The 27,757-nt window shown below is 39.7% G+C and overlaps 1 protein-coding gene across 4 annotated transcripts; it reads right to left on the bottom strand.

The window, feature by feature from the left end:
- On the bottom strand, positions 1-26,421 carry LOC131250984 (uncharacterized). Of its 4 annotated transcripts, XM_058251413.1 has the most exons (14): positions 26,272-26,421; positions 24,660-24,758; positions 22,049-22,186; positions 18,857-19,804; positions 16,432-16,522; positions 16,271-16,353; positions 15,002-16,124; positions 13,017-13,333; positions 8,320-8,426; positions 6,416-6,566; positions 4,438-4,590; positions 1,424-1,609; positions 1,029-1,071; positions 1-889 (listed from the first exon to the last, which is right to left on the bottom strand). In XM_058251413.1, exons 1-12 carry the CDS (start codon positions 26,308-26,310, stop codon positions 1,475-1,477), a joined length of 3,384 nt encoding a protein of 1,127 aa, XP_058107396.1. In that variant the 5' UTR covers positions 26,311-26,421; the 3' UTR covers positions 1-889; positions 1,029-1,071; positions 1,424-1,474. The 4 variants fall into 4 exon arrangements, with proteins under 4 accessions (XP_058107396.1, XP_058107395.1, XP_058107397.1 ...); XM_058251412.1 differs by lacking the exon at positions 1,029-1,071; XM_058251414.1 differs by lacking the exon at positions 1,029-1,071 and having other exon boundaries at positions 13,017-13,324.
- Positions 26,422-27,757: the final 1,336 nt, after the last annotated feature.

Genomic DNA, 27,757 nt, shown 5'->3' with positions numbered 1-27,757 from the left:
TGTCCAAATGCAACTCAATAACTTAAAATTGAATTCAAGCAATTCCTGATACCTTGGTAAAATGGCTGCTTAATTTATTGAAGAGTCGAATGAGAATACAGCATAAGATGGGCCAAAAGGTCCATAACTTCCTACGGCTATGATGTTGGCACTCTGGCTCGCCACTCTGAACTTCTAGATTCCCTTGGCTATGAACCATAATGGGATGTACCAGTGCCTTGGGAGGACGCTAATCTGGTTACATCTTGCAAATTGCCTTCCTACTGTCGAATCATAGAAGAATGTAGGAATATTTTTTAGTCTTTGTGCTAGTGCCCTAGCTTCTGCTTCGTTTGAATCTCTTTCAACCACCTGACGATGAGATGCTATACCATTTCAATATGCAACTTGTCATTCATGGCCCATTTCTAGCTGGGCGCAGATTCCCAACGTTACCATCACGATTCCTCCCATTAGCCTTAACCTGCCACTAGTTCACTCTTCAAATTAGTACAAGGCTCCAGGTGCTGTCAGGCCTGCTAACCTGGCTAGAGCGCTACAACTTACCCAGTGTAGACATTGCAAACATGGGTGCTAATTTTGGACCCTTCAGATTGTGGGTTCCACTGGGATGGAGAATCTTAACTATCTGATTTGGAACCTTGAAATTTGGACCATTGACCATTCTCTTTATAACCTTCTTCAGCTGGTTAGGAGTGTCCAATCCATTTGATTTTCAAGCAGTGCTCCAGAATGAGGCCCACCATTTGGCGGTCTGGATTGGCAGTCATATGTCTATTGGATGGATTGTAGCACCCCAGAGAGGTCTGACCACAAGGATTTGAACTTTCCCCAGGAAATATCTGAATAAAGAATTGAACATCTTCAATAGATTGGAGTGTCCTCATGCCTGAAATTTACAGCAAATGCAATCATTTAAAATCTTCAAGTGTATGCTAATACGGTAAAACATCCATACCACTTATTTGGCAGGGCACCACGGATGCGCCATAACCAAATAACAAAAACAATCAGATGATCTTCCTAACTATTTGATTGTGAGAGCTTCAGAGAGAGGTCAGCAACCTTCCTCTTTAAAAAACAAACAAAAATAAACAAACGCCATTCAAGAAATTAGGATAGCTTTGCCGCTGTGATTTTTTGGACATGGCCCATCCACTTGCAGCTGTGAAATGAGTCAGCCCGCCATTCAAGTAAGAACAGAGAAATGATCAGGTAAGTCAGCCCCACCAACATTTTGGTTTGGGCTGACATCACCAACATCCAACCTTGATCAGACAGTTATCAGATTCACCTCACAACAGTTAAATATGAAGGACACACCACAGTTGGATGTGGTTGGATGGTTGTGATGAATGTCAGCACTCAGCAGTTGTCTAAAGAAACACAAACACACATCTGTAGAAGGTCAAGAAATGCATACCCATAACTACTTTTCTGCGAGGCATTGGTAGAATCGCAGAAAAGTAAACAATCAAATTTCTTCACTGAAATCCATGGCTGGTGGGAATTGCGGCATCCTGCTCATACACGGAAGAGCGGACCGAACATTGTTCTTGAATGAGAGCAGCTTTCCCATATGTAAGCTCTTTATGATCCAGCTTGCTGGCTGCACCAAGCAATCATAGAGAAGAACATTGCAGAGATTAGCATCCTGGAAAGCATAGCGTGTAAGGCTAGCCTGACTTTGAAACATGCAAGTATCCTTGCCAGTTAATAGTACTACGGTGTATGTACACACACTACAGGCTTGCTTGTTCTACACAACCACCTACCTGCATGCTGCATTCAAGCCATGTCTACGACCATATAGATACCATGGCTCAAAAATAAGGACAATCCAATCATCACAGGTGCATCACAGGTGCATACCTACGTTGAAGGTGGACTATCAAGAGTTGTTAAAGGTCCATCTTTCATGCATGTATGGCCTACAAGATGATTAGAATGTCCTATCTACAGCCAGGGAACCTACATTGCGGGGAAATGGGGCCCACCTAATGCGCAGGTTAGATGGGCACGTGCACTCAAATAGTGTATGGCTGCATTAATGTGGACATCTAGAATTAGCAGACCTCATGTGTACACCACCAATGGGCTATAGTTGGAACTAAGGGTTCCATTTCACGATTTGGTGCCATTTGGGAATACCAAATTCAGACCAGACCACTTGGAATATCCCATCATTTCAACTGCATAACCTGCTCGGCAAAAAGATCTCACTATTGAATGAGAAAGTATCTACAACATAAGAGCATGTTCTAGAGGAAGTCTAGATGGCGGCTGATAACTAACGCTTGCAATGAGCCAACCACGCTAAGAAAAATAAAAATCTTTAAGAGGCCCAGCCCAACAGGTCCCGACCATGCAGTTCAAAATCCAAGTTCAAATTATTACCTGCCCAACCCCTTGCCAACCATACTGATAACCATGCTTCTTGTTCTCTTTTTTGAGAAGTTGAAGTTTACAAGGTATGGTCCAAGGTTCCAAAATTGGGTTTGGGAGGAATGTATCGGACAATTGCAAGGGGCCACATAAGGCCGGCCATGTCCAAATTTACAGATCTTTTTCTCAGAAATTCCTCAGAATTATAATTTCTTCACATACATTCAGGAAATTTTAGTTGTGGAAACAAAAAATAAATAAAAGAATAAACAAAAATAAACAATTTATATAAATGATCTAACAAAAAGAAAGTGATGAGGATCACAAGTCAAAGGGAAGGTTTGAGAAAATCAGAAACTTTGGGTGTTTTAAAAAGAAGAAGAAGAAGAAGAAGATATTAAAAGGAAAATATCCTGATATTATTCGAATTTTGATAGTTGTGTATCACTCAATCTGAAGGGGAAATTTTATAGGATAATTATAAGACAAACTATGCTCCATGGGACAGGAATGTTGGGCAGTTAAGGAACAACATGTTCATAGGATGAATATAGCTGAAATGAGGAAGTTGAGATGGATGAGTGGCAAGACAAGGATAGAATTAGAAATCAATGCATCCAAGGGAACTTACAAGTAGCTTCAATAGGTGATAAGAGGAGGGAAAGTAGATTTTGATGGTTTTGTCATGTTTAACAGAAACCAAGAACTACACCAGTTAGGAGTGAGTTGTTACAAGTTGAAGGCTCTAAAGAGGCGAGGGGGCATAGATATGAATATTGGTATCATATCGGCTGATACGAGCGAAATGTATCCATATCAGCATGAGACGATATGCAATACGAGGCCATATCGACTCAGTAAAGATAAACTGACTGGTATTGGCACTAATACAGCCAATACAAACCAATATGCTCATAAAAGCCCAATTTCGATTTATTTATTTTTTTCAAAATTTCACTCATGTGTACTATTCTTTTCTTTTTTCTCATTTAAAACATGGAAGAAGCTTAGAAGCTCATTTTAGGCTAAATCTAGACCTATTTTGGATCAAAACAAATGAATTGAATGGGATTTGACAAATCGAAGCAAAGTGGACCATTATGAAAAAAAAAAAAAAAAATCAGAAAGAAGGTAACCTTGCTTTTTGATATTTGCATCTTCTTTTTGTTGTTTTTCAATTTAGTAGGCCCTAGTTCACCAAATCATGCTTGATTTGTGTTCAATTACGGCCCATGTAGTTGAACTTCAACAAGTCAAACCGATAGACAACATTCTCATCAAATAATGGCCCGATACACCATCATATGCATGTCCAAAATCCATCCAAAAAAATTGCTTGATTCTTGAATATCTTATTACTCTTTTCTTCCTAATATTTTCCTTAATTCTTTGCCTTAAAAAATTGACCGATATGGGCCAATATTGTCAGATACGAACCAATATCAAAACACAACACCTGTATCGTATCATTTTTTAGCCAGACCAATATGCCCCTCGGTAACAATATTCAAAACCATGGCAAGGGGAAAGCCCAAGAGGAAGTGGGTGGAGGTAGTACAAAAAGACTTAACGACCCATGCTCCAATTGAAGTTATGACCCATGAGAGAGTGGAATGGCAGAAAAAGATTCATGTAGTCGAGCTCAGTTAGTTGGGATAACGCTTAGATAATGATAATGATATGTGGAAACAAGAAACAAAGGAAAAGAAAAGGAAAAATAAATAAATTATAAAAACAAAAAGAAAGTCAGGGGAATCATGAGTATGTCGAAGGAAGGTTTGAGAACATCAGAAATTTTGGGTGTTTTAAACAAAAGAAAATAAAAGGATATTAAAAGGAAAATATCATAATATTATTGGAATTTTGAAGATAATTGAAAATTGGAAGCCTATTGAAAGTTTTATCTTTTTTAAAGATATCATGAAAATGTCATTGTTTTTCTTTCTTCAAATTATCATAGATATTTGTCATTATGGTTGGGCCTGCTCAACAGACTCCTACATAACAATAAAAATAGTAATAACAATGATGATGTTAAAAATAATTACTGACCATCAATGGCAGCTTCTGCTCTGAAGCGCATTGTTTAAGGTGGCGCGATGCTCGACCCTCTTCCTCAACAACAATGACCCCCACAGAATTCCTCCCATTCTTTAAGTTTTGGACCAACAAATGGAGAGTCTTGAACACCTGACCACCTCCATGCTACAATCAAAACAGGTTCAAAAAACATATTTAGATTGTAACATGACAAGTGCTCCATAGTTGTATGAAGTGCCATCCCGCAGTATATATTGCAACCGTGCATGGCAATTGGGAATGATGTTGATATGGTGGGCCAACATATGGATACATGATAGTCCAAAAATCGCAGTGATTGGACATCTTTAACCATCTGATTGAGATGAATTTTCCACTTGATTGAGAACCATAGCTCATTTTTTTAAGTTTCATTTCCATTTTGCAGTCCATTGATTGGATGGCCACCCTAGTCCAATCGCCTTGCTTTTTTAGCTGTGGTCCATCCACACAGCCCACCAAATTTACATTATCACCATACACACATGCCATGTGTCTGGTAGAGATATTTTGGTGCACCTACATGGAACTCCAAAAGCACAATTCATGTTTTTTTTAACATTAAAAGAACAATTCATGTTAGAATTACTCAAAAATGAATAGCTGAAGAATCGCATAATACAAATAGCATTGCAAGTTTATTATGCAATGCGGGTTTGCTTGGGGGATTCTGTGGACCCCACCGGTTGTGCCAGCCATCCAATGGAGAAAAACCAAAAACACAGCAGCAACTGTTACAGCTGCTTTCCAAAAATTTGGATACCTCTGTATGCATACCTTGCTGGAATGCGGAAATAGTTTTTGAACGTCCTGTTGGAAACTGTACTAGAACCCAGAAATTGTTTTCCGGCATTGATTGGCACATCCCAAATGGCCTACAATGCTCACAAAGATAGTCCAGAGACATTCCAGAGGTTAAATGACTACGTCCGAAAATCCGGTGCACCAACTTTCTCTCCATTACTTTGATCCCATTCAAATAGAGAGACTTCATGATCCATCATCCATATGGTGCACCATAAGTGGATGTTCAAGTTGTGGGACCCACGTGAGTTGCCAATGTTACCTCGAAAAGAGGTATTTACGCTCACTGATTCTTTGCTTCTTTTTTTCTTTCTTTCTTTTTTTTCTTTTTTTTAATCTTTTTTTTGGTTACTTTAGGATAGTTGCCTTAGGTGTTTTATTTTGGTTGGATAATATGTTTAGGAATTTCCTTTTTATTGGATTGTTTAGGATTTCGAAATGCCATGGTTTTGGTTATGAATAAAGAGCATCCATACATAGTGGGCATGGTTGTTGGATTCAAAAGAAGAAGGAAAAAAATCTTCTTTTTTCCTTTTCGTCTCCTCTAAGTGAGGAGAAAAGATAAAGGGAGAGGAGATCCTGACCCTGGTTTATCCCCTGGTCCCACTATTGGGCCGATCCACGTTCCGGGACCACTAATTGGGATCTACATCACATATTTCCATGATTCATGTGAAAGTTACAGCAGGAGTTTCACCGCAGCTGCCAACCTGACACAATCCTCCACCTTTATCTAGGGTTGGGACCGGATAGGAGAGCACAAAACTCCCACAGGCGCTATGTAATAGTCTATTGCATAGGTTGATTAAAACAAATGAGTTGAAATCATTAGGAATAGATGATAAATGAAATTAAAGTGGAACCCAAACTAATGCAGTTAAGATAGTGCATTTACCAATATTGGGAGCCCCAGATGGTCACTTGCAGGCACACCCACACGTGCAAGATCCTGGCCATTCATCAGGTACGCTCATGATGAATGTGCCCTATCACAAAAATCAGTCTAATCCAATCACCGGGTGGGCACGCTTATAACAAAAATTGGATGGTGAAAAAAAGGAAAACTGGCAATCAACATCCTTTCACGCATGTCGGGTGCTTGCAAGTGCATTTGCAGCTATCATTCCTCTTCAGAGCAAGACATTACCTTTACAACTTTCGCCAAATTGGAGAAAAAAGTTGGTTTTCCATAGAGCATGATTCCTACTCTGTCAAAGATTCGGGAATGGTTAAAACAGACTGGCTGCCCAATTCTCATCTGCTTCCCATTGGATGCTTGATTTGGTAGAATCAGGTATCTGCAAAACCCATATCATCTTGTAAGCCTTAAGCCTTGCATTTCTTTCAAAACAAAATTCATGACAAAAAGCAATTTGTATCATGGTTCAAAACATCATCAGATGTGACTCAGTTTCACCCAGGTCATACCAGTTCCAGTCAGGAAGGAAACAAATCATCAGACCAAAATGGGGACACAAACAAAAACAAAATGAGTTGGAGCAAGTCAGACCAGTCCCATTCTCTGGGCAAGTCGCATTGGGAAAGCACTATTTGATTTGGATTCACATTATGTATGTTTGTTCTTTTCATTTTTAGAATAAGAAAGAAGCTCAACAGAGACAAATAATAATAATAATAATATATTAAAAAAATCCATGACAATAGACACGAACATCGAACCATGGTGACTATTTTACTAAGGGATCATTTGGCATCTTGGATTTGGATTCTCAAGTCCAAGATTTGAAATCTTGAGATTTTGGATTCTGTTAGTTGCTTTTGGCAATCTGGATTTTCAATCTTTTGGAATCCAGAAATTGTGTTTGGCAACCTGGATTTCAATCCCGTGGAATCAAGAAATTATGTTTGGCAACCTAGATTTGTTGAATCCAATTTTTTTTTCCCAGGAACCGCTATGATATGAAAATGACATCCAATCCATTTATCATTGGCACCGCCATGTTTTGCTTGGTGCCAAAAAATAAGGGTGAAAACTCAGGTGGGCCACACCAGAGGGAACAGTGGAAACGCCCACTGTTAAAAATCTTCTAGATTACCTCTGGGCCCCAACCTTCTCTTTTACACACCATCTAATCCATTTAGAAGATGCGTCTGACCAGGATTCATGTGCACCAAAAAATGAGGCCATTCCAGTAGTCAGGGAGCCACACTAGAGGGAATAGTTTGGAAATTTTAACCATTGGGTTGGATTTGAAATCCTTGGATTTTGCAAACCATCTTTTTGAAAGGGAAAAAAAAAAAAAAGTGGCTTAAAAATTAAAATATGGATTTCCATGCAAAGAAGAGACTGCCAAACATGAGAATTGAGATCTTTTGGATTTGGAATCCAAATTCAACCCCAAATCCAGGTTGCAAAATGACCCCTAAAGAGTTAGTCAACTGAAAATTTTTTTATAATAAATCACTACAGGAGAAAAAATAAGAACTTGCAAAAAAGGGTGACACGTTCACTTATCCATATCAATTTCCAGATGAAGCCCATACATGCCTCTCCAAATGCACCTCTACATGCAGCCACATGTGTTTAGGGCTTCAAAACCATGCCGAGGTGGGCATAACCATCTGAACAACCTGGCCAAATAGTTGGGCTGGTCAACTCATCATACGGACCAAACATGTCTGAAACAACAAGCAATTTAAAGAATTGACTAGCAAAGAGTCCACATTCAGTGTAGACCTATGGCTTGCCTTAAAAAGTGGACCAACCTGATTTTGCCTCAAGCTTATCAGCAGAATAGGGACCACAAAATGCACTCAGCTTAAATGTCCCAATACATGCCAGGGTAGCACGTGTAGAGGTGAATGTGTGCTTAGCAAAATATTATGTACTAGCATTTGGTTTTTCTTCTAATGTGTTGGGACCACTGCATCATAAAAAGGAACAACTATTTCCACTGTCATGTTTTAAAGTTTTATCAGGAACTCATGCCACTAACATTTTTTAGTTGTGCATTCATGCCGTGGAACAATGCAGACTCATTGTAAAACTAAAAATTCCGGCATGCAAAAAATAAAAATGTTACAACTTACTTATCCGGTGATAATACAGAACCAGACAGCACTGAATCATTAAGCCAGTTAGCTTTCAGCAACACGGTGTCTATTGCACAGCCGTATAAGAACTTTGTAGTTTCCACCTGAAGGAATGGATGGCAGAAGATCAGTCAATGACAAGATATCCATGCCATTGATGAAGAACATGGCCTTCTAAGAAACTGAACATGGATTGATGACCATATTTAAGTTAAATGACTAGCCAAGAGTTCAATAACAGATATTACATAACTATTTTATGGAACAGAAGGGGAACACACAGTATATCAGTGAATGGATACAGAATATACATGAAAAGAAATCGTAAGATGATTCACACTCATCAGTTGATGCCCACCATGAACATTCCCTAGCAAAAAAAAAAAAATCCAAACAGCCCACTCATCAGATGGGCCACATGTATGAGAAATGAACGCTTTCACAAAATGGTTGTCTATATTCAGCATACAAGTATGGCCTACCTAATGAGCCAACTGGCCTGATTCTTGGACCAGGTCATGTTCATGGCAGCCCAAAAGAGCCTGTTTCTTGCACGTGTGGCATATTGGCATGTGTTCTAGGATTCACATCTTCAAATTTGCTGCACATGATCATCCTAGTGTAATACGTGAGAAATGATCATCAACAGTTTATTAAGCAACTTCTACCAAAAGAACGAATTTATCAACTCCAGTCAGACAAACCAAGCATTGGTATTACATCCAAAGTGAAAACCATCAGAATTACTTTCTCTTCTCGTAACAAGTAACTATTGAATCAGACACAGAGAAAAAGAAAGTTCTATTTGAATTTCCAAACCTGTTGATTACTTGAGATCATAAATATAAAACACAAGGAAAACTACCTGCATTCCTCCTTATGAGTATAACATCCATTATCAAAGCCATGGAAATATAATAACCCAAGGTAAATAAACACCAGTACGTACTGCACAGTCACCATACACATGGTGACACTATACGTCTATACCCATGTCAAAATATTACATGCACACTCTAAATGGTGAAGAGTCATGCCACTAAATAGCTAATACATAAACTCCTAGGAGTGACAGTATATATATACAATGATATATATAATGCATGGCATTAAGCTGTTAATAGGCACAGGCCGTTGAAAGTTAGGCCAAACCCTGCCCATTGCAGCCATAAATGGGCCTAGATTCAGGTTCTAGCCGCAGCAAAAAAGGAAATGTCATTAAGTCTAAGCCGGACCCAGCCCATTTACTTGCTGAAATGACATTCCAGACCTGACCCCATGGGCCCAGAAAAATCCAAGCCTATCCCATGGGGCTGGAACTGGGATCCTGATGAGCCATCCCGGCCCATCCCAAATGCATGTTGCAGACATGTTATATATTATGATATGTAGATTTGTAAAGAACATATTATAACATGTTAATTGTATATGTATAATCCCTACTCATCTATAGCTTCTCCTAAAAGCCCCACCATACACCTTTTGTCAATTTACTCATAGTCGTCATAGCTCTATGGAAATGGGGAAAAAAGACACATGAATGGTGATCCAGGACACAAACAGTCACCAAAAGTGGTCAAAAAGAGGACCCACTGCTGGCTGAAGGAAGATATTGCAAACCAGGGTCCAGTTGGGCAATGGGGCCCATAAGTCCAATAGACCGGACTTCATAGACACATACAAACCATATAAGAGATTTAGATGTTTTTGACCAGCCATAAAACCCCAAACTGCCATATAGTAGTGTATATACCCAGGAAGATTTGAGCAGTTGGAGTGTTATTAGATTAACGATGCAGGCCACATCTAGGCTACACCAATCTCCACCGTTGATCCTAGAGTGACCCGTGATTTCAATGATCGAGATTGTGTGGTGATTGTTGACTTCGACTTAGGTAGACAACTTCCAGCCTTAGTTATGTGCCCCACAGGCATCACTACAATACTGAGTTGCTCGCCGAATCTCAGACCTCGTCTATCTACCAGCGATCATCGTCGACAACATTCACAATCATCACGGACAGCCCAATTAGTTTCTTTGCCTACTACTTAGTCTCTTTCCTTTTGTTCTTACAATTAAATGTGGGTTAAGTTTGAGTTAATTTAGGAGGTCAAAGTTATACCAAAAGAAAGCAAGTAGAAGTTTAATTTCAATTGGGAATTTCTACAAAAAGGCTATATATTGCCTTATGCAAGGACACAAAAATACAATATTCAATTGATGGAAAGAAGCCTTTTCCTATGAGTTGAATATCCTCTAGAAGTGTCTCTTCTAGAAATCCTGGAGGTAAAACTCCTTTAGATTGTTCTTGTGGGGAGACTCCACAAATATATCTCTTCTATCTCCTATCTATCTTTAGGTGCAATTTTCCTTTTTTTTTCTTTTTCTTTTTTCTTTTTTTCCTTTTTGGAGAGAGCTGCAATTTTTATTACTTCCCTGTGTTAAGTGATTATCAGGTTTTAAATGCATCCTAAGTGAAGATTGGAAGCCCTAATTCATACGTATCCCTACCCATCCATTAGAATTTCAACTTTCCTATTTGCCCCATCAAAAGGCACCTGAATTAGATGAAATATTGATGGTGGAGCTAGAATTAGAATTCATGATGGTCTACAGACAATCAAAACAAGACCAATCAATGCCGGTCTAGAGACATTAAGTTGCATGCTATGACAAGACACAAAACCTAAAGCAAGGCATTCTATAACAGTAATAGTGGCTGTAACGGCCACCACCATTGCCTTTACGATACGGATCATAACGGCTGTTATGGCCCCCGTATTGACCGTTATGGTCTCTTTTTTCATTGGAAAAAAGAACATGGAAAACCTGTATCTAGCCCGTAACAGACCACTACAAAGCTGTTATGGCCTTTACAGGGATGTAACAGGCAGATAACAACGGTTTTGGGTCATTTTTTTCCAAAACGGTCGTTACGGCTGTTATGACCCGTAACGTGTAACGGTTGGCACCGTTACCTTTATGTAACTGCCTTTACAGCACACCATGACCTAAATACGTAGGCACATCCTCAGTCTTGTCTATTCTAAAACAAATAATGTTTTTCACTTGACCTTAAATTTTAAGGCATGAAAAATGCTTTGAGTATTTTCTGAAAAATGGTAACATTGCAACACTTTGAAACCATACATGAGAACCCTAGGAGAAAAAAGGAAAGCATCCACTGTTATCACTTATATCAAAGTTAGTTGTAAAATGCTTATTCCACTACATGTGGCACACATGTGCAAGATCAAAATTGTTCCCGTTGGGGCCATTCCACAAAAATCAAGCAGATCACATGACCCTTGAATGGAGGACTTTTGAATAATAATGTCAGAGATGTACCTGTCTGTGTGTGTCTTTCATCTTCTACACAATTTAAGCAAGGTATATTCATATCATGGCAAAATTATTCCTAGATCTTCTGCATGAACAAGCATTGGGTGCATGACTGCATGTGCTGCATCTACACCTATTTAGGTGAATCATTGGATTCATCATTAGGAGTAATAGAGGTTTTTCACATTATCGAAGTATGATCGTGAGGTTTACCTATTTGACCATCATTAAACCAGATATTGCATATGTTGCGAGCATGATCAATCAATTCATGCACTCTCCATACTCCCATGATCTCAATGTTGTTAATGTTACCAAATCCTTGAAATCAGCAATAGCAAAGGACATTTGTATGCCAACAATGGTCATCTTCACATTCAGGCATATTGTGGCGCAGAACCGGTTGGTGTTTCTGATGATAGGAGGTCCACCACTAGTTGCACATTTGTAGGAAGCAACCTTGTCTCCTAGCAAACCAACAAGCAGTCTGTTACTGATCGCCCATCAGTCGAAGCTGAATATAGCTCCAAGGCTCATGCTCCATGTGAGGTTATTTGGCTTCAATCTCTTCTTCAAGACATGGGTATCATTGTCTCCACTCCAATTCTGACGTAGTGTGACAATCAAGCCACCATTCATATTGCATCCAATCCAGTCTTTCATGAGAGGATGAAACCAGTTCATTACCACTTTCTGCATGAGAAGATACTGTCTAGGTTGCTTTATACTCCCCGTGTTCGATCCAGTGATCAGCTAGTGAATATTGCTACCAACTCCATCCATTCTTCACATTTCCAAGATATCATGATCAGGCTGGCCATGTGCGACATCTTTGCTCCAGCTTGAGTGAGAGAGTAGATGTATTCGTGCATATGCATATGTTTGGGTATTGGTGTATGTGTAAAGTATTTTTGTATGGGTGTGTTATATTTCATGCTCCCTTAGGACACCCTACATTTTTATGTTGCTTAGGGCTTTATAAATAGATTAGGGTGCAAGGGATTGATCTAATCTCCACACAACACTCTTCTCTCAAAATCCTATTTTTTTTCTTTTTCTTCTCCACACACCATGTGAATTGTTACAAGTAAAAAATCAGCAGTTACAGTATGTCCAACCAACTTGAGACATTCGACCAAAGGAACTCTAATCGGGACATAGGTAGACAAGTGGTTTGATTTCTCGGGTACAAAGTAGAAATGGTAGGACACAAGATGAAAGGATCCAGATGTCAAATATGTGTGACATGTGTAGGGAGAGTAGAGTCTTCATATCTAATTTAGAAATAAGCATTTTAACAATGAATCCTTCTCCCTGAAATAAAAGCATGTGTTAATCTTATGACACGGACCTTCTTTGGAGATAGCACGACAGGGAGCAGCCGGTGCTTTTGTCCTGATTGTCTCTTTCCTCTTAAGTTTGGTGAAGGTGATGGGACATCAGAAAGAACAATACCTCCATGTTTCCTAATTAGCATCTCAAGTTCCTTTTCCTTCTTTCTTGAAAATCCTGTCAGCAGGAACTCAAAGCTCTGCAAGAGCATTCCCTTTCTATACTTGTTGCCACAACTTTTCAAGCAATGATAATTTTCCTTTCCAATTTCGAACATGGACCCCAGGCCAGAAGCTTTTACCCTTTTACCAGCTCCAGCATGTGAACCTGCATGGACTAAAATAATGACATATCACAAACCAGAGAGTTTTTAAAGCAAAAAAGAAAAGCATTGTCACAAGAAGTTGCAAGGACAGGAACAGCGTCCTACTCATCAGAACATGAATCATCTCCTAATGAGCTGATCCATACATGAGGGGCCCATGATTCAGCGATTGGGACTATTTGCTGCTGCTCCCCGATGTCAGCATTTTAAATAGCAAATAGCATGCAGTGTAGCATTCACTCTGAAGTAGCTTAAGCTACATAGCATGTAGCATAAGCTACTCGCTACTTCTAGATTTTTAATTAAGGTTGTGCTTGGTTGCACTTGCACCAAATATCATGAAATTTTACGATATTCTACACCAAATTTCACCAAATTAGTCTTATTAATAATGAAACTTGTAACAACTAAATACAGCCTAAAATAATAGAAAAAATAGGCAAAGATTAAGTTTGAAGTTAAAGAAAGAGAAACTCATCTCCTGCTCGTTATATGAGCTAGTGTAGACAGTGTAGGGTGTGTGAGTGATCCATGGTTCAATCCTTGGTAGTGTTACCTTTCAAAAAAAAAAAAAAAAAAGAGCAACCTAACTTGTCAAATTATATTACTTTATTATTTTACTAAAATCAAAAGATTAACTAATTCTTTTTTTTTAATTAAGAAATGTAACAAATTATTAAAAACATTAATTAATTTTAATGTTTTAGTGAAAAATAAATTGAGTGTAAGTTACGTACGGTATACCATAGGCTACGTAGCATATAGTGTATGCAAAATTAGCATGAAGTGTAAGCTACACGTGACTAAAGCTATTTTCATGAGCTACGTGGTGATAAGGCTAAGCTACACTACGTTGTGTAAGCTACACACCACATAGTGAGCAAAGCTATATTTAAAACAGTACCCAACATGGACAGGGCACACCCCAAAATTTCGCTGATTGAAGGGATAACAAACTCTAGGTCAGCAGCAAGGTTGTCTTTGATAGTGAGTACGTGTTACCCTAATGGGGCACACAACTGCCACCAATACGAGTACCCTAGGGGTAGGATCATGTGGGCTGCTCCAAAACAAACTTCTAAGTACACATAATATAGTTACGTATAAAAATTCATGTTGTAATTTATATATGAAATAATGAATGTTATTATTGTTGTTTTTGTTATTATTATATGACTATTATATTGTACATGTCTGATGTTGCATAAATCAAAGTATAAACCTTTACAAGCTAAAGAAAAAAAATAAAATTACAACTCAGTTAACAATAAGGGTATAGGGCCACAATTTCATTCGATAAAAATAGTGATCCAGATAACAATTGACCTAGAATCAGGGTAGAACAGTTGAGAATGGAAACCGTAGGGGAATTGGCAGTTTAGGTGGCATTGGGCAGTGGATTAAGAACAAAGAATTAATTTATTTATAAAAAAACACACACACACAACAGTGGTCTGGAAAAGAAAACCCAATTATTTGGATGGCTAAGATTTTCTATTCTGGAAATTTTCAGGCTATCGCACCACTATGGGGCCTATAAGAGAAATGGCGTAGATCGCAAAGGCATAGTCCAACTTGTACAGATTGAATGCATCAGCACACTTCACGTCCTGAAGGAATGGGACCTGAAAATTCCTCACAAAAGGAAAAGGAGTAGAAAATCTAAATCTGAGTATTACGAGTTTGATAGCCAGAAGACTTTTCAACAGTATTCTTCGACCGGTGCTCAACTTCCGCTTCTGTAAAGCGAACTTTCTTCTTTGCTGCAGTTTGTTTTTCATGGGGATATGAATGTAAACTCGACTGCAGCAGGGAAACTGATGTAGCCTTAGCTTGATCCACACAACTGACATCTGTCCTTGAATCGTCTAATCTGGTTTTCCTCTTGCAAGGTATCAAAGCCGTTTTCGAGCTCTCATCTTCAGTATCACTTACAATAATATTACAAGCCTTAAGCCGCCGCCGGGTCCCATAATTCAATACAAGAGGTGAGGACCTTTCCTTGTGTTGATGGACCTGCACCTCGATCCCATTAGCCATCTCAGCAATGTTTTGATGGACCTGCTCTTTTTGAACGGTGTCGGTGTTTCTGTTACTAACAGAATCAGGCATCTTGACACCAATTGGTTTGCCTCTCAACTGAACTGCAAAATCCTCTTTGTTGAGAGACATGAAGCAATCAACATTTCTTTCAGAGGGAAGAATTTGTCTATGGCTCTCAGTTGGACCCACCAATGGGACTGATTCATTGATGCAAACAAACTCTCCTCCAGGACTAGTGTAGCGGGCAGGCTCCACCATGCTGTACAACCTCAATGAAGTTAGCTGCTTTCGAGTCGTTGCCGGTAAACCTTCACTACTCATCTTGGAAGCAACATTCTCTTCCCCATGAACAAATGGCATCACTGGGATAGTCTCTAATCCAACATGCTCTGTAATCAGATTCAAGCCCTTTCCAGCTTCTTCTTTTTCTAAATCTTTCTGGCCAGAATCTTGCATGGTGTGGTCATTGTCCAAGGAAATACTGCATGGTACAACAGAGCAAAGAGGATCTGCCATTGAGAAGTTAGAAGATCCCGTGACATCTTGGGAAAGCAATGTCCCCTCATTAGTATTTCGAGGAACAGCTACAAGGGGAATACTTGACAGTGAAACCACTTCGGGCACAGCGTCTGGTTTCTGCACTGAGCTCTCGTCTGTGACAATGTCCACAGATTCTGAAAGGAAGCTAGTCTCCGTAATGAAGAACTTCGGTATGCTTTTGTTGTTATTCCAACCCCCACCTATAGTGACTTCAACATCCTTCAAAAAGCAATAAAATTGGTTCAGGTAAATCCAACTGGAAGTAGGCAAGCCCAGGGCAGGGGGGCCTACACATTTGCAAACCTATAGCATGTGAGAGAAAAAAATGCAAGAAGCAGCAAAAATTGAGAGGATGGAGCACACACCTTCCCAGTCCAACCACCAAACCAACGGCTTTTGAATTGTTCCATTGTGAGTTTTGGAACATCATTTACTGCATTTTCCACAACTGCCATGGAAAGGAAAGCGTGAGTATACACATCAATTCCTCAGATAAAAACACCTAAAGACAGAAAACAGACCTTACCAGCTTTCTGTGAATCCATGATGCAGGGGGAGGGTACCATGCTTGCTTCACTACGGAACAATTTTACACCTTCTACTTCATAGTTCAGTCCCTGCAGGACAAGTTAACCTCATGTGATAACAGAGCAAATCATCTAATTATTGCAAGAAAAAATGAAAGTTTTCATTTAAGAAACAAGAAAAGTAGCCTCCTCATGCCTCTATGTAACAATTTCAACGTATATGATGCTTGATTGAAAGAAACAATGTTCCATTGCTCAACCCAGCAATATTAAGGTTCAACCCAACCTTTGGTAAACTAAGACATTGATTTGTTGGACCTCCATCATGGCATGGGCCATGCACCAATATCGACACTATCAGATTTCCAATGGAAAGGGACAATCACGATTGATGGTCACCTTAACAGGTCCAACTGCACAGTTAGAATCATCCACAGAAAGACTTTTTAGGAATCTTTGATCCACAATGGGACAATCTTTGGGCCCACATGCAGAATTTGTTGGACCGACCAAATTCTTGAACATTGTACATTCTTCTTTATCACATTATAGGTCTATCTCAGTGTTTTAAATAGCTTACGCTATGTAACATGTAGCTGACAGTACACTATGCACACTTAGCTTAGCCTTTACGTCACATAGCTCATAAAAATAGCTTTAGTCAATGTAGCTTACGGCATATGCTAATTTTGCATATGCTACACACTCCATTTCCTATCATACATGCTACGTAGCTTACACCATAAGTTATTTTTCACTAAAAATTAAAATCAATTAATGTTTTCAACAATTTGTTATAATTTTCATTTTTTTTAATAAAAATTACTTAATCTTTTCAATGATTTTAGTAAAATAATACAACTAACTAGGCAAAGAATATTAAACCAGCTAGGTTGCTCCTTCTTTACCTTTATACTTAATCTTTACCTATTTTTTTCAATTATTTTAGGTTGTGTTAGGTTGCACCAAATGTCATTAAATTTTTTCTTGAAAGGTAAAGATGATTTTATTAGAAGGGCGCCGAGATGGTGCCCAAACCTTACAACCCAATCAAACAAGAAGAAGATTACAATCCTTCAAAATAGCAATACACAAGGCCCACTCAGCCATTAGGATTTTGTCCTTCGAATAACATGAGAGCCGGCATTGCCTATGTTGTTAAAACTTCTCCCATTCCGTTTCCCCCTCACTATCCATAAAATAGCCATAAATTTAATGAAATTTCATTATTAATCAAACTTATTTGGTGCTAAATATCTTGAAATTTCATGATATTTGGCGCAAAAAAGCACAACCTTAATTAAAAATCTAAAAGTAGCATGTAGTGTAGCTTAAGCCTCAAGCGTCAAAGGGGTGAACACTACACTACATGCTACTTGTTATTTAAAACACTGGTTTATATATGATATCATACTTGTGAGTTTTGCAAAAGTGCACACGCATGTGTAATAAACTCATGCAAATGCCTGCACATGCGCCAACATGGCACAATAGGTCCAAGAACCAATCCATCCATCAGAAAGGCACCACTATATTGCTGCCCTATCCTACTAATCGAGCGCGGATTAGGTACTACCCTCGCTTGTTCGGAACTCAGGACAAGCAGAGGCTCAGAGGGCACTGAGGAGCCACTGTGATGTATGAATTCTATCCACGTTGTCCATCCATTTTTTCCATATCATTTTAGAGTACCATACCAAAAATAAGGTAGATCCAATCTTCGAGTGGACCACACCACAGGAAGTAGCGGTGCTAAGGATGTCCACCAATGAAACCTTCTTAGAATCCACCATGTCGTTTATATTTCATCCAACTTGTTGATGTGGTCATATACAGCTAGATGAAGTGAAAAAACAAATATCATCTTGATCCAAAACTTTTGTGGTCCCTAAGAATTTTTCAATGGTAGGAATTTAATCCCCACCGTGTGGTCCATTTGAGCATTGGATCTTCTCTATTTTTGGGATACAAATGTAAACTGATATGGAAAAATGAATGGACAGTGTGGATAAATTTCATATATCACAGTGGCCCCTGAATGGCCCTCGGAGACTTCGCTTGTCCTGAGCTCAGAACAGGCGGGGGTAGTACCTAATTTGCACCCCTACTAATCAGGTTGATCCACTAGTTAGGTAGGCCATGGTTTGCAAAACAAGCGTAATGGCTGCCACACTTAGTGGACCAGATTTATTTTTGGGAAAACATATAAATGGTCGAACAAACCTGATTGATGGATTGGATCTCGCACATGTGTGCCATGCTGGCATGTTTTGGCATGTACATGAGCTTTATTTAACACACGTATATGCTTAGCAAAGCTCCATATTTGTATATGTCAAAGTTCCAAGATTCATGTGTTCATCCATTATAGCTTAGAGAAGGAAATGTTGCCCTTCAAATGCAAAAGTTTTCCACAGCCCTCACCTCTGCAATCATTCCATCTTCTTTAGGACTCTTTGTTGTAGCTGAAGTATCTTTGGTTGTCTGGACTGGCTGATGTGAGCCTACATTCAAATGGCTTTCTATATTGTTAGTAGAAAAGCCGAAAGGCCCATCACCACATGGCTCCGTTTGCCGCATCTCAGGATATTCCTGTGGCAACTCCTTCGATCTTAACTCTGTGGCAAAAGCATCAATAAAATCAACATCTTGAGACCCCTTTTCTTTATTTTTAACTTCTCCATCACATTTGTAGTGACTTCCCAAGATGTTTGTATTTAGAACATGAGAAGAATTTGTATATGAATCGTGTTCATGCTTTGTAGCTGAACTATAGCTATAAGTATGATAATTCGGAGAAGAAGACGTCTGGAGACCACAGAAATCATCAGGAGAGGCAGCAACTCGTGTAACAGGCAAGCCAACATCTTCAAATGCATCTTCCATGGTGTTTTCATCCAAGTCCGAGAGACGATCAGTCTCATCAATGCCATCATCTTTGCCAGCAGGGTCATCCTCCAACTCATCCATATGATATCGATTCCGTGCTTGCTTTACCCGAAGTGCCATTTCCAGTATAGATGCAGCTGGAAAGGCTTCAGAAGGTGGACCACTCTTTACGAGCTCAGATATGGCCAACGCTTCAGATGCTGCAATAGAAAGCTCTACTGCATCATGAATATTGGTATTTTGAAGGTGCCCCAAATCAAACTTCTCTTGAGATTTCTTCCCGCTTTTGCTGTTGTCTTTGGTGACAGATAGTGATGGGGATTTCTGTGATACTTTTGGCATGCATGTGTCACCCCGAAATACTGAAGTTTCAAGAATGGGTTTATTCAAGTCCAGCCTTTCTGGTTGATGTGTATCATGTGATTGAATTGATGGGAGCTGTGAAATACCATCTGAAGAAAGATGTAGGTCAAAATGCAGCACCTGTTGAAAAGAAAGTCTGGAAGTTATGACAATAATTCATAAAGGACTTTAACAAAAATGGTTACCATTATTCTTCAGGGTGTGCATCAAAAGAAAGAAATAGTGATACAAGAAATGGAATCAGCTCACTCCCCAAGCCCAAAAGAAAATACTTACTTTAGATAGATCAGCAAGAGGAAGACAAAAGGATATGTATAGCATTCCTCCAGTTTTCAGTTCAAAAAAGTGGGGCCCATGTTCAAGCGATCCAAACTGTTGATCTGATGCAGCCCACCACAGATGAACTACTCCCCAAAATTTCCCATGTTGGAAGGCAGTAGCCAGCCAAGCTTTGCCCTTTTATACTTGAATGAGTACCATTGCTCTGTTTCTTTCTTAGATGTTCCTTGGAAACAGAAGAGAAGGATTGCCTTTATCATGAATATTTGTGGCCCTTCTATTATGAGCCCCATCAGATCAAGTATATGGACTACAGGATAGACCATTTTGTACAAACTAAGGACCTCAGGATACCTATTACACATCCTCAGGTCTCAAATCATATAATTACTGGAAAGAGAAACTCTTGTGAAGGACACCAAAGAAATTCCATGAGGCTTCAGAGGTTAATAATTCAATCTTTCACCTGTTATGGTTAATAGCATCCAAACATTATCATATGCTAATAGTTCATAGGCAGAACCCAAAATCACTGTTAGATTCACCAATCAACAGAGCTCTCTAGCTTGCACTATGACTACTAAATATGCAATATGATTACATACACTTAGTCTACTCCGTGAAATTGCTCATTTTGTTCTTTCATTTTCCATGGAAGAACGCAATTCTTTTGTGTGCTTAACTGCTTATAGAGTGAGCAACATGACAACTGTGAATTTTACAGCCGCAATCATGCATTGAAGGTAAAAACCACTTCCACCAAAAATAACTTGGAGAGACAACAAAAACACCCAAAAATCGACCCTATTCAACAAGGATACATCATCATCATCATTGGGCTTTCTCCCAGCAATTTGGGGTCTGCTTTTAGATGATAGATCGGCAAAAGTTTTACAATCAGATCTCACAAGACATCAACCTTCCTCTTCTATGCAGGCTCTAGAATCAGCCATGGCAGAGGCTCACATTGAGCATTCTTGCATGCCAACATGCTCCCACCCAAAGAGAGAGGGGGGAGATGGTTCAGTTAATAGTAACCCCCAATCCAACTAGGAGCAGGGAAGGGATGTAACTCAGTGGCAGAGTGTCACCTTGATGTGGTGGAAGTCATCAGTTCAAGCCTACTTATCCCTAAAAACACATGCACACTCCAAAGAGCAAGCAAGCAAAGGGCCGTGGAGGGGCAGTTACCACATATAAAGCTGAGAATGAGGCAACCCACATACAATACGTGGAATTCCCTCATACTGGGTAATAAACACAACCACCCAAGTTGGCAACGAAGCGTACACATGTACCACCATCAGACCAGAAGTGGAAAGGACATGCTCAAGCAGTTGGCTGCAAAGAGGCTTATACGTTTACCAAAAACCACTCACATGCCAATGCAATCATGCCCAACACTGCTCTTTAGCCTAACTATTGTACATTAATTGGAAGGGGTAATTTGCAAATAGTTAAGGTCTGGAGCATGCAACATCGAACAAGCTTGCTAAGCACAATACCCCATTGAACAGGGATTAAATAGTAAAAATAGAGGAAGGACTAAAAGCATAGAAGAAATAGATTAAATACTCTGTTGGTGGTTAACAATTTCTCATGTCAGTGCAATATAGTGAAGATAAGAACATAACTGTAGGAAAATCAGTAGAATGTGTGTATGTATGTGCATCTGAGTGTTTGGGACTTGATATGTATATGAAGTCTCATTTATAAGGGGCAGTGTGCATTTGCTTTGTTCTTTGATGACAAACCAGAATGCAATGCGAATGGCTGCCTGCTTATCATTACGTTCACGAGAAGATGTCCTCAGGGCTTCTCATAGTCCTCTTGTTCGAACCTACTCTACTAGTTTATTTGAATATGCTTAAAATACGCATGCGCTCTACTCTTCTCCAATATGAACAGAGAAGTAGCTCAAATTCCAATGAACAAATATATGCCATAAGCATATCTTTGTAAGAAACTATTTCAAGCTAAAAATTAAGGGTAAGCTCCAACATCATTTAAGCATATTACAAAGACGTAACATATCGCTAATAGCAGCTAAGTTGTATTTGGAGAGAAAACGCAATGATAGCATACATTTCCAGAAGATGGAGTGTTTGCAATTGGTGAATGGTCATCCCCAGATAAAAATAAACGGCAACAGCTATATCTAGCCGATCCCTTTGAAAACAATTTGTCCTCTGGTCCACTGCTACCTTGAAGAAACGCCACATCCTGACCATTGTAACAAGCAATTTTTAATCTGTAAATAAACACTGATTATCTAACTACCCAAAAAAATACAATCCATAAAGATATTTGTGGATAACTTTTCAGGACCTATAACAACTATAGTTGGCGCAAAAATTTCATGCACATAAATTCAAGAACAAGATCAAAATTGGACATGAATACTTTAGAGTATGTTTGGATGTCCAAAAGGCTTGCTCGAGCACACAACTACTGCTTGAATTGGGTGTTGACATTTAGAGATAGAGAGAGAGAGAGAGAGAGAGAGAGAGAGAGAGAGAGTTTTGAACTGTCTATCCACTGATTGTTTAGGTTAGAAATCAAAGGGTATTGGATCTGCTCCCTCCGAACACAGTGGAATGAATATCGGGGCATTCCTCTTGGATTATCATTCAAAAACAGAACTATCAGATCTACATTAGCAAAAATGTGTATAAGCATTTCTCATGCAACCTGCACTTATGGGCCCACCCAATACTCATGTTTTGGGTTTGATCCAAGCACATAGCAGAGCAATAATGCATCCAACCTAAACTGATTTAGCAAACATCTAAATGCTACCTCAGTAACAATCTATAGAAGCACTTCAACATGAAGTTTTTAAATGCGATTGGAAATTTGGAATAGATAGGTGCTCGTTAAAATATTCAATATGGGTTTCTCATTTTTTTAGTACTTTTTTTCCCTCAGTAATGCAGTATGTTAAATTGGTAGGTCAGAAGTGCTTGAACATAATAATTTATCATTGATCAAGAGAGCACCAAAACATTGACGATATCTTGTTAAGCATATAACAGTACCAAGTAGGCTGTCAACTGGCTGGGCTAGGGTTGTCTTCAGACTGAACTTTGAACTGTTCGGACCAGACCCATTGAAAATTTTAAGTTCGCAACAGCCTCAGTACCAAGAAAAAGTGCCCATTGACAAAACAGCTGACGTGAAGATTATGTTATACAAGAAATAAGAATTCAATATCAATGCAAGGGCAGCATGCTTCTCGTAAAAGTTAAACATTGTATGTGCCATTGGGAAGTAACCCAAATCATAGCTGAGACGGTTATCCCTGGGAAACAGACAACCGTCCATTTTAACAAGGCAGTAGGAGAGCAGCTCTCTCGATTGGATACCCTACAATGACTAGCATTACTTTTCAAAGAGTACACAGTAACAACTAACAAACTGAGCAACAAGAAAATGAAACCCTCTTTGAGACTTGAAAGCAAGCACATGAACATGAGGCCCGCTAATGGGCCTCATAAGAGTGAGGTGCAGGAGCCTCACGGCACACATGTCAGCATGACAAATGTTCGTGGCATCCAGACTACCATGAAAATACCCTGACCCAAAGAACAGGCCATTCCACATATAAAGTGTGGGCTACAATTGCATGAGAAGAATAGATGGTCGGAAGAAAGGTACAGACAATCCACATTCAGCGTACGCACCAACATGATGAGTACACCATCCTGAATTTTGGCCCAGAGCATGGTCACAGTAGAACCTACTTGATGAATGGCCAGGATTATAACACTTCAACATGCAGACACGTGTGTACACTTCAGTCAAGTGAATCCTGTTTGCATTCCCCTATGAGTATTGATTTACTATAACAACATAAAGGATGGAAAACTGAAACATTTTCAATGACAGCACAAAATCCCAAAAAAAAAAAAAATGCTTAATAGAATTAATTGCATGTCTCTAATCAAATCCAAATGGAAACCATGGTTCCTTATTGAAATCCCAAAAGAATTAGGTCTCTGGTCAAATTAAAGCAGAGAAATTGTGTTTCCTCCTTGAAATTCCCAAAGGACTAGATCTCTTGTCAAATTAAAGTGGAAACCTTGTTTCCTTCTAGATAATCATATTCCCAAATAACTGTCTCTTCGAAGTTAAACTTAAAACCTACTTTTCTTCTTTAAACTCCTAAGACCCAAGACAGGCTTGGTTGAATACATCCTAACATATTAAAATAAGATTCATCGGGACTCTAGCCGTTGGATTGGGCCGTTTGCAATGACACAAACCAAACAGCTTATTTGATAGGGCCCCCTTGGATGGAGAATGCCCAAAAATAAAAATAAAAAATCTCAGATTGAATATATCAACACATTGATTATACAAAGGTTATGCTGACCATAAAAGTTCAGAGCAAAAGAGCCAAATTGTGAAAAAGTTGACATAATCCAATTGAGAGATTTTATTTGTTGCCTTTCCACCATAAAACGTAAGACTTATCAAATAAATGGTTTAGATCATTGGAAGATGACACAGATTCAAAGGCTAAAGTCCCAACACATCATACCACAATGCATCAAGATGTATTCGACCAATTTCGTCCTAAGAACTAACTAGTCGGGATGTATTCAAGCAAATCTCATCCTAAGAATTAAGTAGTTGGTATTATTCAAGCAAATCCCGTCCTAAAAATTAAGTATCAAGTGAGATAAATACAAACCTTGCTGGCTGCTGGAGAGCCAATTTGAGAGTCCTTAATTTGCTCACTAGAAAATGGTACTTGGTGTGGCTGAAGCCATGCTGGAAGCCAGGCAATATCCTGCATTTTGGCCAATATTCATATATCAGTAGTCTTTCGGCTCCAACTTCTGACACATGACGCTTTACAGATAACAGAGGCATGCTAAACCCACACCCAAGTGGAGCTTTGCACATCCACATGCGAGAGCAAGTGCCAATATGGCACACAGATGCATGATCTGCTCTTTGCATCTAGTGGGTGGAATACACTTAATAGAACTTCTGCCTCAAAAATCAGGCCATTTCACTCATGCAGACCACAATGTACACAACAAATGGACACCTAAAATGATTTTTTATAGCTACTAATGCATGAAATAGCCTGATTTTAGAATAGAAGATCTAAGCATGGTGGCCACCTGATCACCAGCTCAAAGCTGTACACACACGTCACGTGTAGCTGTGTGTGGATGGGCAGAACTCTAGTCTCCACATGCATGTGGGCATAGCAAACCTCAAGCTCAGTAGCATCTCAACAGTGAACACCTGATTGCAAGCACGGATGTTACACACACCCGTGCGGTTGAGTGTGTATGTTCAAGTATCAAATCTACATTAACTAGAGACCAATTAACATTCATAGAGCAAAATTCCATTGAATGGAGGTCAGTAACATCCCAACAGTGTGTGTGGGCCCCACCATGGAGCCGATAACAAACACTCAACTGGCTACAATCTCAGGGATGGGCTGCCAAATCAGTCTTCCAAATGCAAACTCACCCAAATAAAAATAAAATAAAACTGAAATAGCAATAAAAGAATTCATAATACAGTGTAAAATTCATCATGAAGCTTTAAAACTATGAAAGAAAGAAAACCCATTTGAGAATTTCAATGAAAACCACAACAACCCAAAAGAAGAAAAATCATAAAATAAATAAATAAGAAGCTTCGGCATCAAAATCAGTTTTTTTTTTTTTTTAAGGAGATGGTTGTGAGCGTGTTTTTCCAGAAGGTCCCGTGCATCAACCGGGCCAAACAGGGTGGGCCCCACCATCTTGTGTCTTCGAAATCCACCCCAATCATCAGTTGCATCGCATCTAGGGCCCGGGCTGAAAAAATCAGGCTAATCCGTGATTCAGGTGGGCAACAACAAGAGAAACAGTTGGGAGCGAATGCCCACTCTTGATTTCATCTGGGCCCACCTCATTTGTAAAATGGCCTGATTGTTGGGCCCTAGAAGTAACATTGGGGTGACACGCCTATTGGACGGAGTGGATTTCACATACATGGGCTCTGTACAAAATCAAGGTTGGGTATTCCCCTCCTAACTCTTTCCATTGGTGTGGCCCACCTGAATCACGGAACCGCATGAATTTTGGGCAGTGAACCAAACATGAGGTGGAGCACCTGATGATGGGATTGGATTTCACATACAGATCATGGTATGGCATCACGGTGGGCCACGCCTGTTTCAGTGAGGATGGACGAGAAGTGAGAAAGTTTGTAGAATCCAGCTTGTTGAAAAGGAAAATGCATAATAGAGTAGCAATTTCGTTATTTTAATTGATGAGGAGGGCAAGAAGACTGACCTCTGAGAACTGAGGATGACGAAAACCTGACATCGCCATGGATTGAGAACATTGCAAAGCGCGGCAGCGAAAGAGAAGGGGACTTACGCGCCAAAAGAGGCGTTTTATTGGCGGGAGGCAACGGCTTCAAAACTACACCTACTACTACTTAAAATTTCAGAAATGCCACCCTTTACCTGTTGAGCGGATTAGGTGCGACCCTTACCGTGGGGCCCACCTTGATGTATGTTTTGTAAATCCACGCTGTCCATCAGTTTTTCCAGCACATTTTATGGCCAAAAATGTAGTAGATCTATATCTCAGGTGGACCATCCTTAGGAAAAGGTGGTGATTGACCATTAAAAATTTCTTATGGGCCACAAAAGTTTAGGATCAAGCTGATTTCCCTTCATCCAGGTTTTTGTGACCTTATCAACAGTTTGGATGGCAAATAAACATTACGGTGGGCCCTAGGAATTTTTTAACGGTAGGAGATCGTTCACCACTGTTTCCACTAGTATGATCCACCTGAGATTTGGGTCTGCTTCGTTTTTGGTATAATGCCCTAAAATGATCTGGGAAAACGGATGGACAGCGTGGATGTACAAAAAATATATATCAAGGTGGGCCCCACGGTAAGGAGCGCACCGTCTTGGGTAAGGCCGCCTAATCCTCTTCCTTTACGTGGCTCCGAATTCGTACTCTCGCGCTGAAATTACGAAAATTTCTCAAATTTCCTTCCAGCAGGGTCCGTTAGAAGGGGATAGGCGCGTCTTCGGTGTATCCATGCCTGTGGGGGCCATCTTGATATATGTGCGTTACATGCACGCCGTCCATCCGTTTCTCCAGCTCATCTCAGTGCACGAGCCCAAAAATGCAGCAGATCCAAATCTCAGGTGGACCACGCCACAGGAAACAGTGGTGATCGAATGCCCACCATTAAAAATTACCTGGGGGCCACCGGAAATTTTTTTTTCTATTTTTGCCATCCAACCGGTTGATAAGGTCACAAAGACTTGGATGAAGGGACCGCACAGATATCAACTTGATCCAAAACTTCAGTTAACCCCAAGAAGATTTTAATAGCAACCATTACTGTTTCCTGTGGTGTGGCCCACCTGAGATTTGGATCTGCTGCATTTTTTGTCTGGCGAAACGGATGGACGGCGTGGATGTAAGACACATACATCAAGGTGGGGCCCACAATCAAGGACCACCTGCCTGCCCCAATAGGACTAGCTACCCATGTACAGTGTACCTCTATGTGGAGTGATGAGGATGAAGCAATGTGTGAGCGTGGCCCATTTCACAAGAGTGATGGGGACAAGCTTTTGCATCCCATCCCATGATCCAAACCATTCATCCAACATGTCCCACTTTGATGATGGTGCAATGCAAAGATCATACCGACAGGATACACCAGCAGAGATGGGTCCTTTCTACTTCTCCAGTGCTTTGGGATGGACCTGCGCCTGGGTATTTTATAGTAATCCGATTACAGGTAATA

Source organism: Magnolia sinica, chromosome 7, assembly GCF_029962835.1.
Source record: "Magnolia sinica isolate HGM2019 chromosome 7, MsV1, whole genome shotgun sequence".
Lineage (NCBI taxonomy): Eukaryota > Viridiplantae > Streptophyta > Magnoliopsida > Magnoliales > Magnoliaceae > Magnolia > Magnolia sinica.
This window is presented reverse-complemented; position numbering and strand designations above follow the sequence as displayed.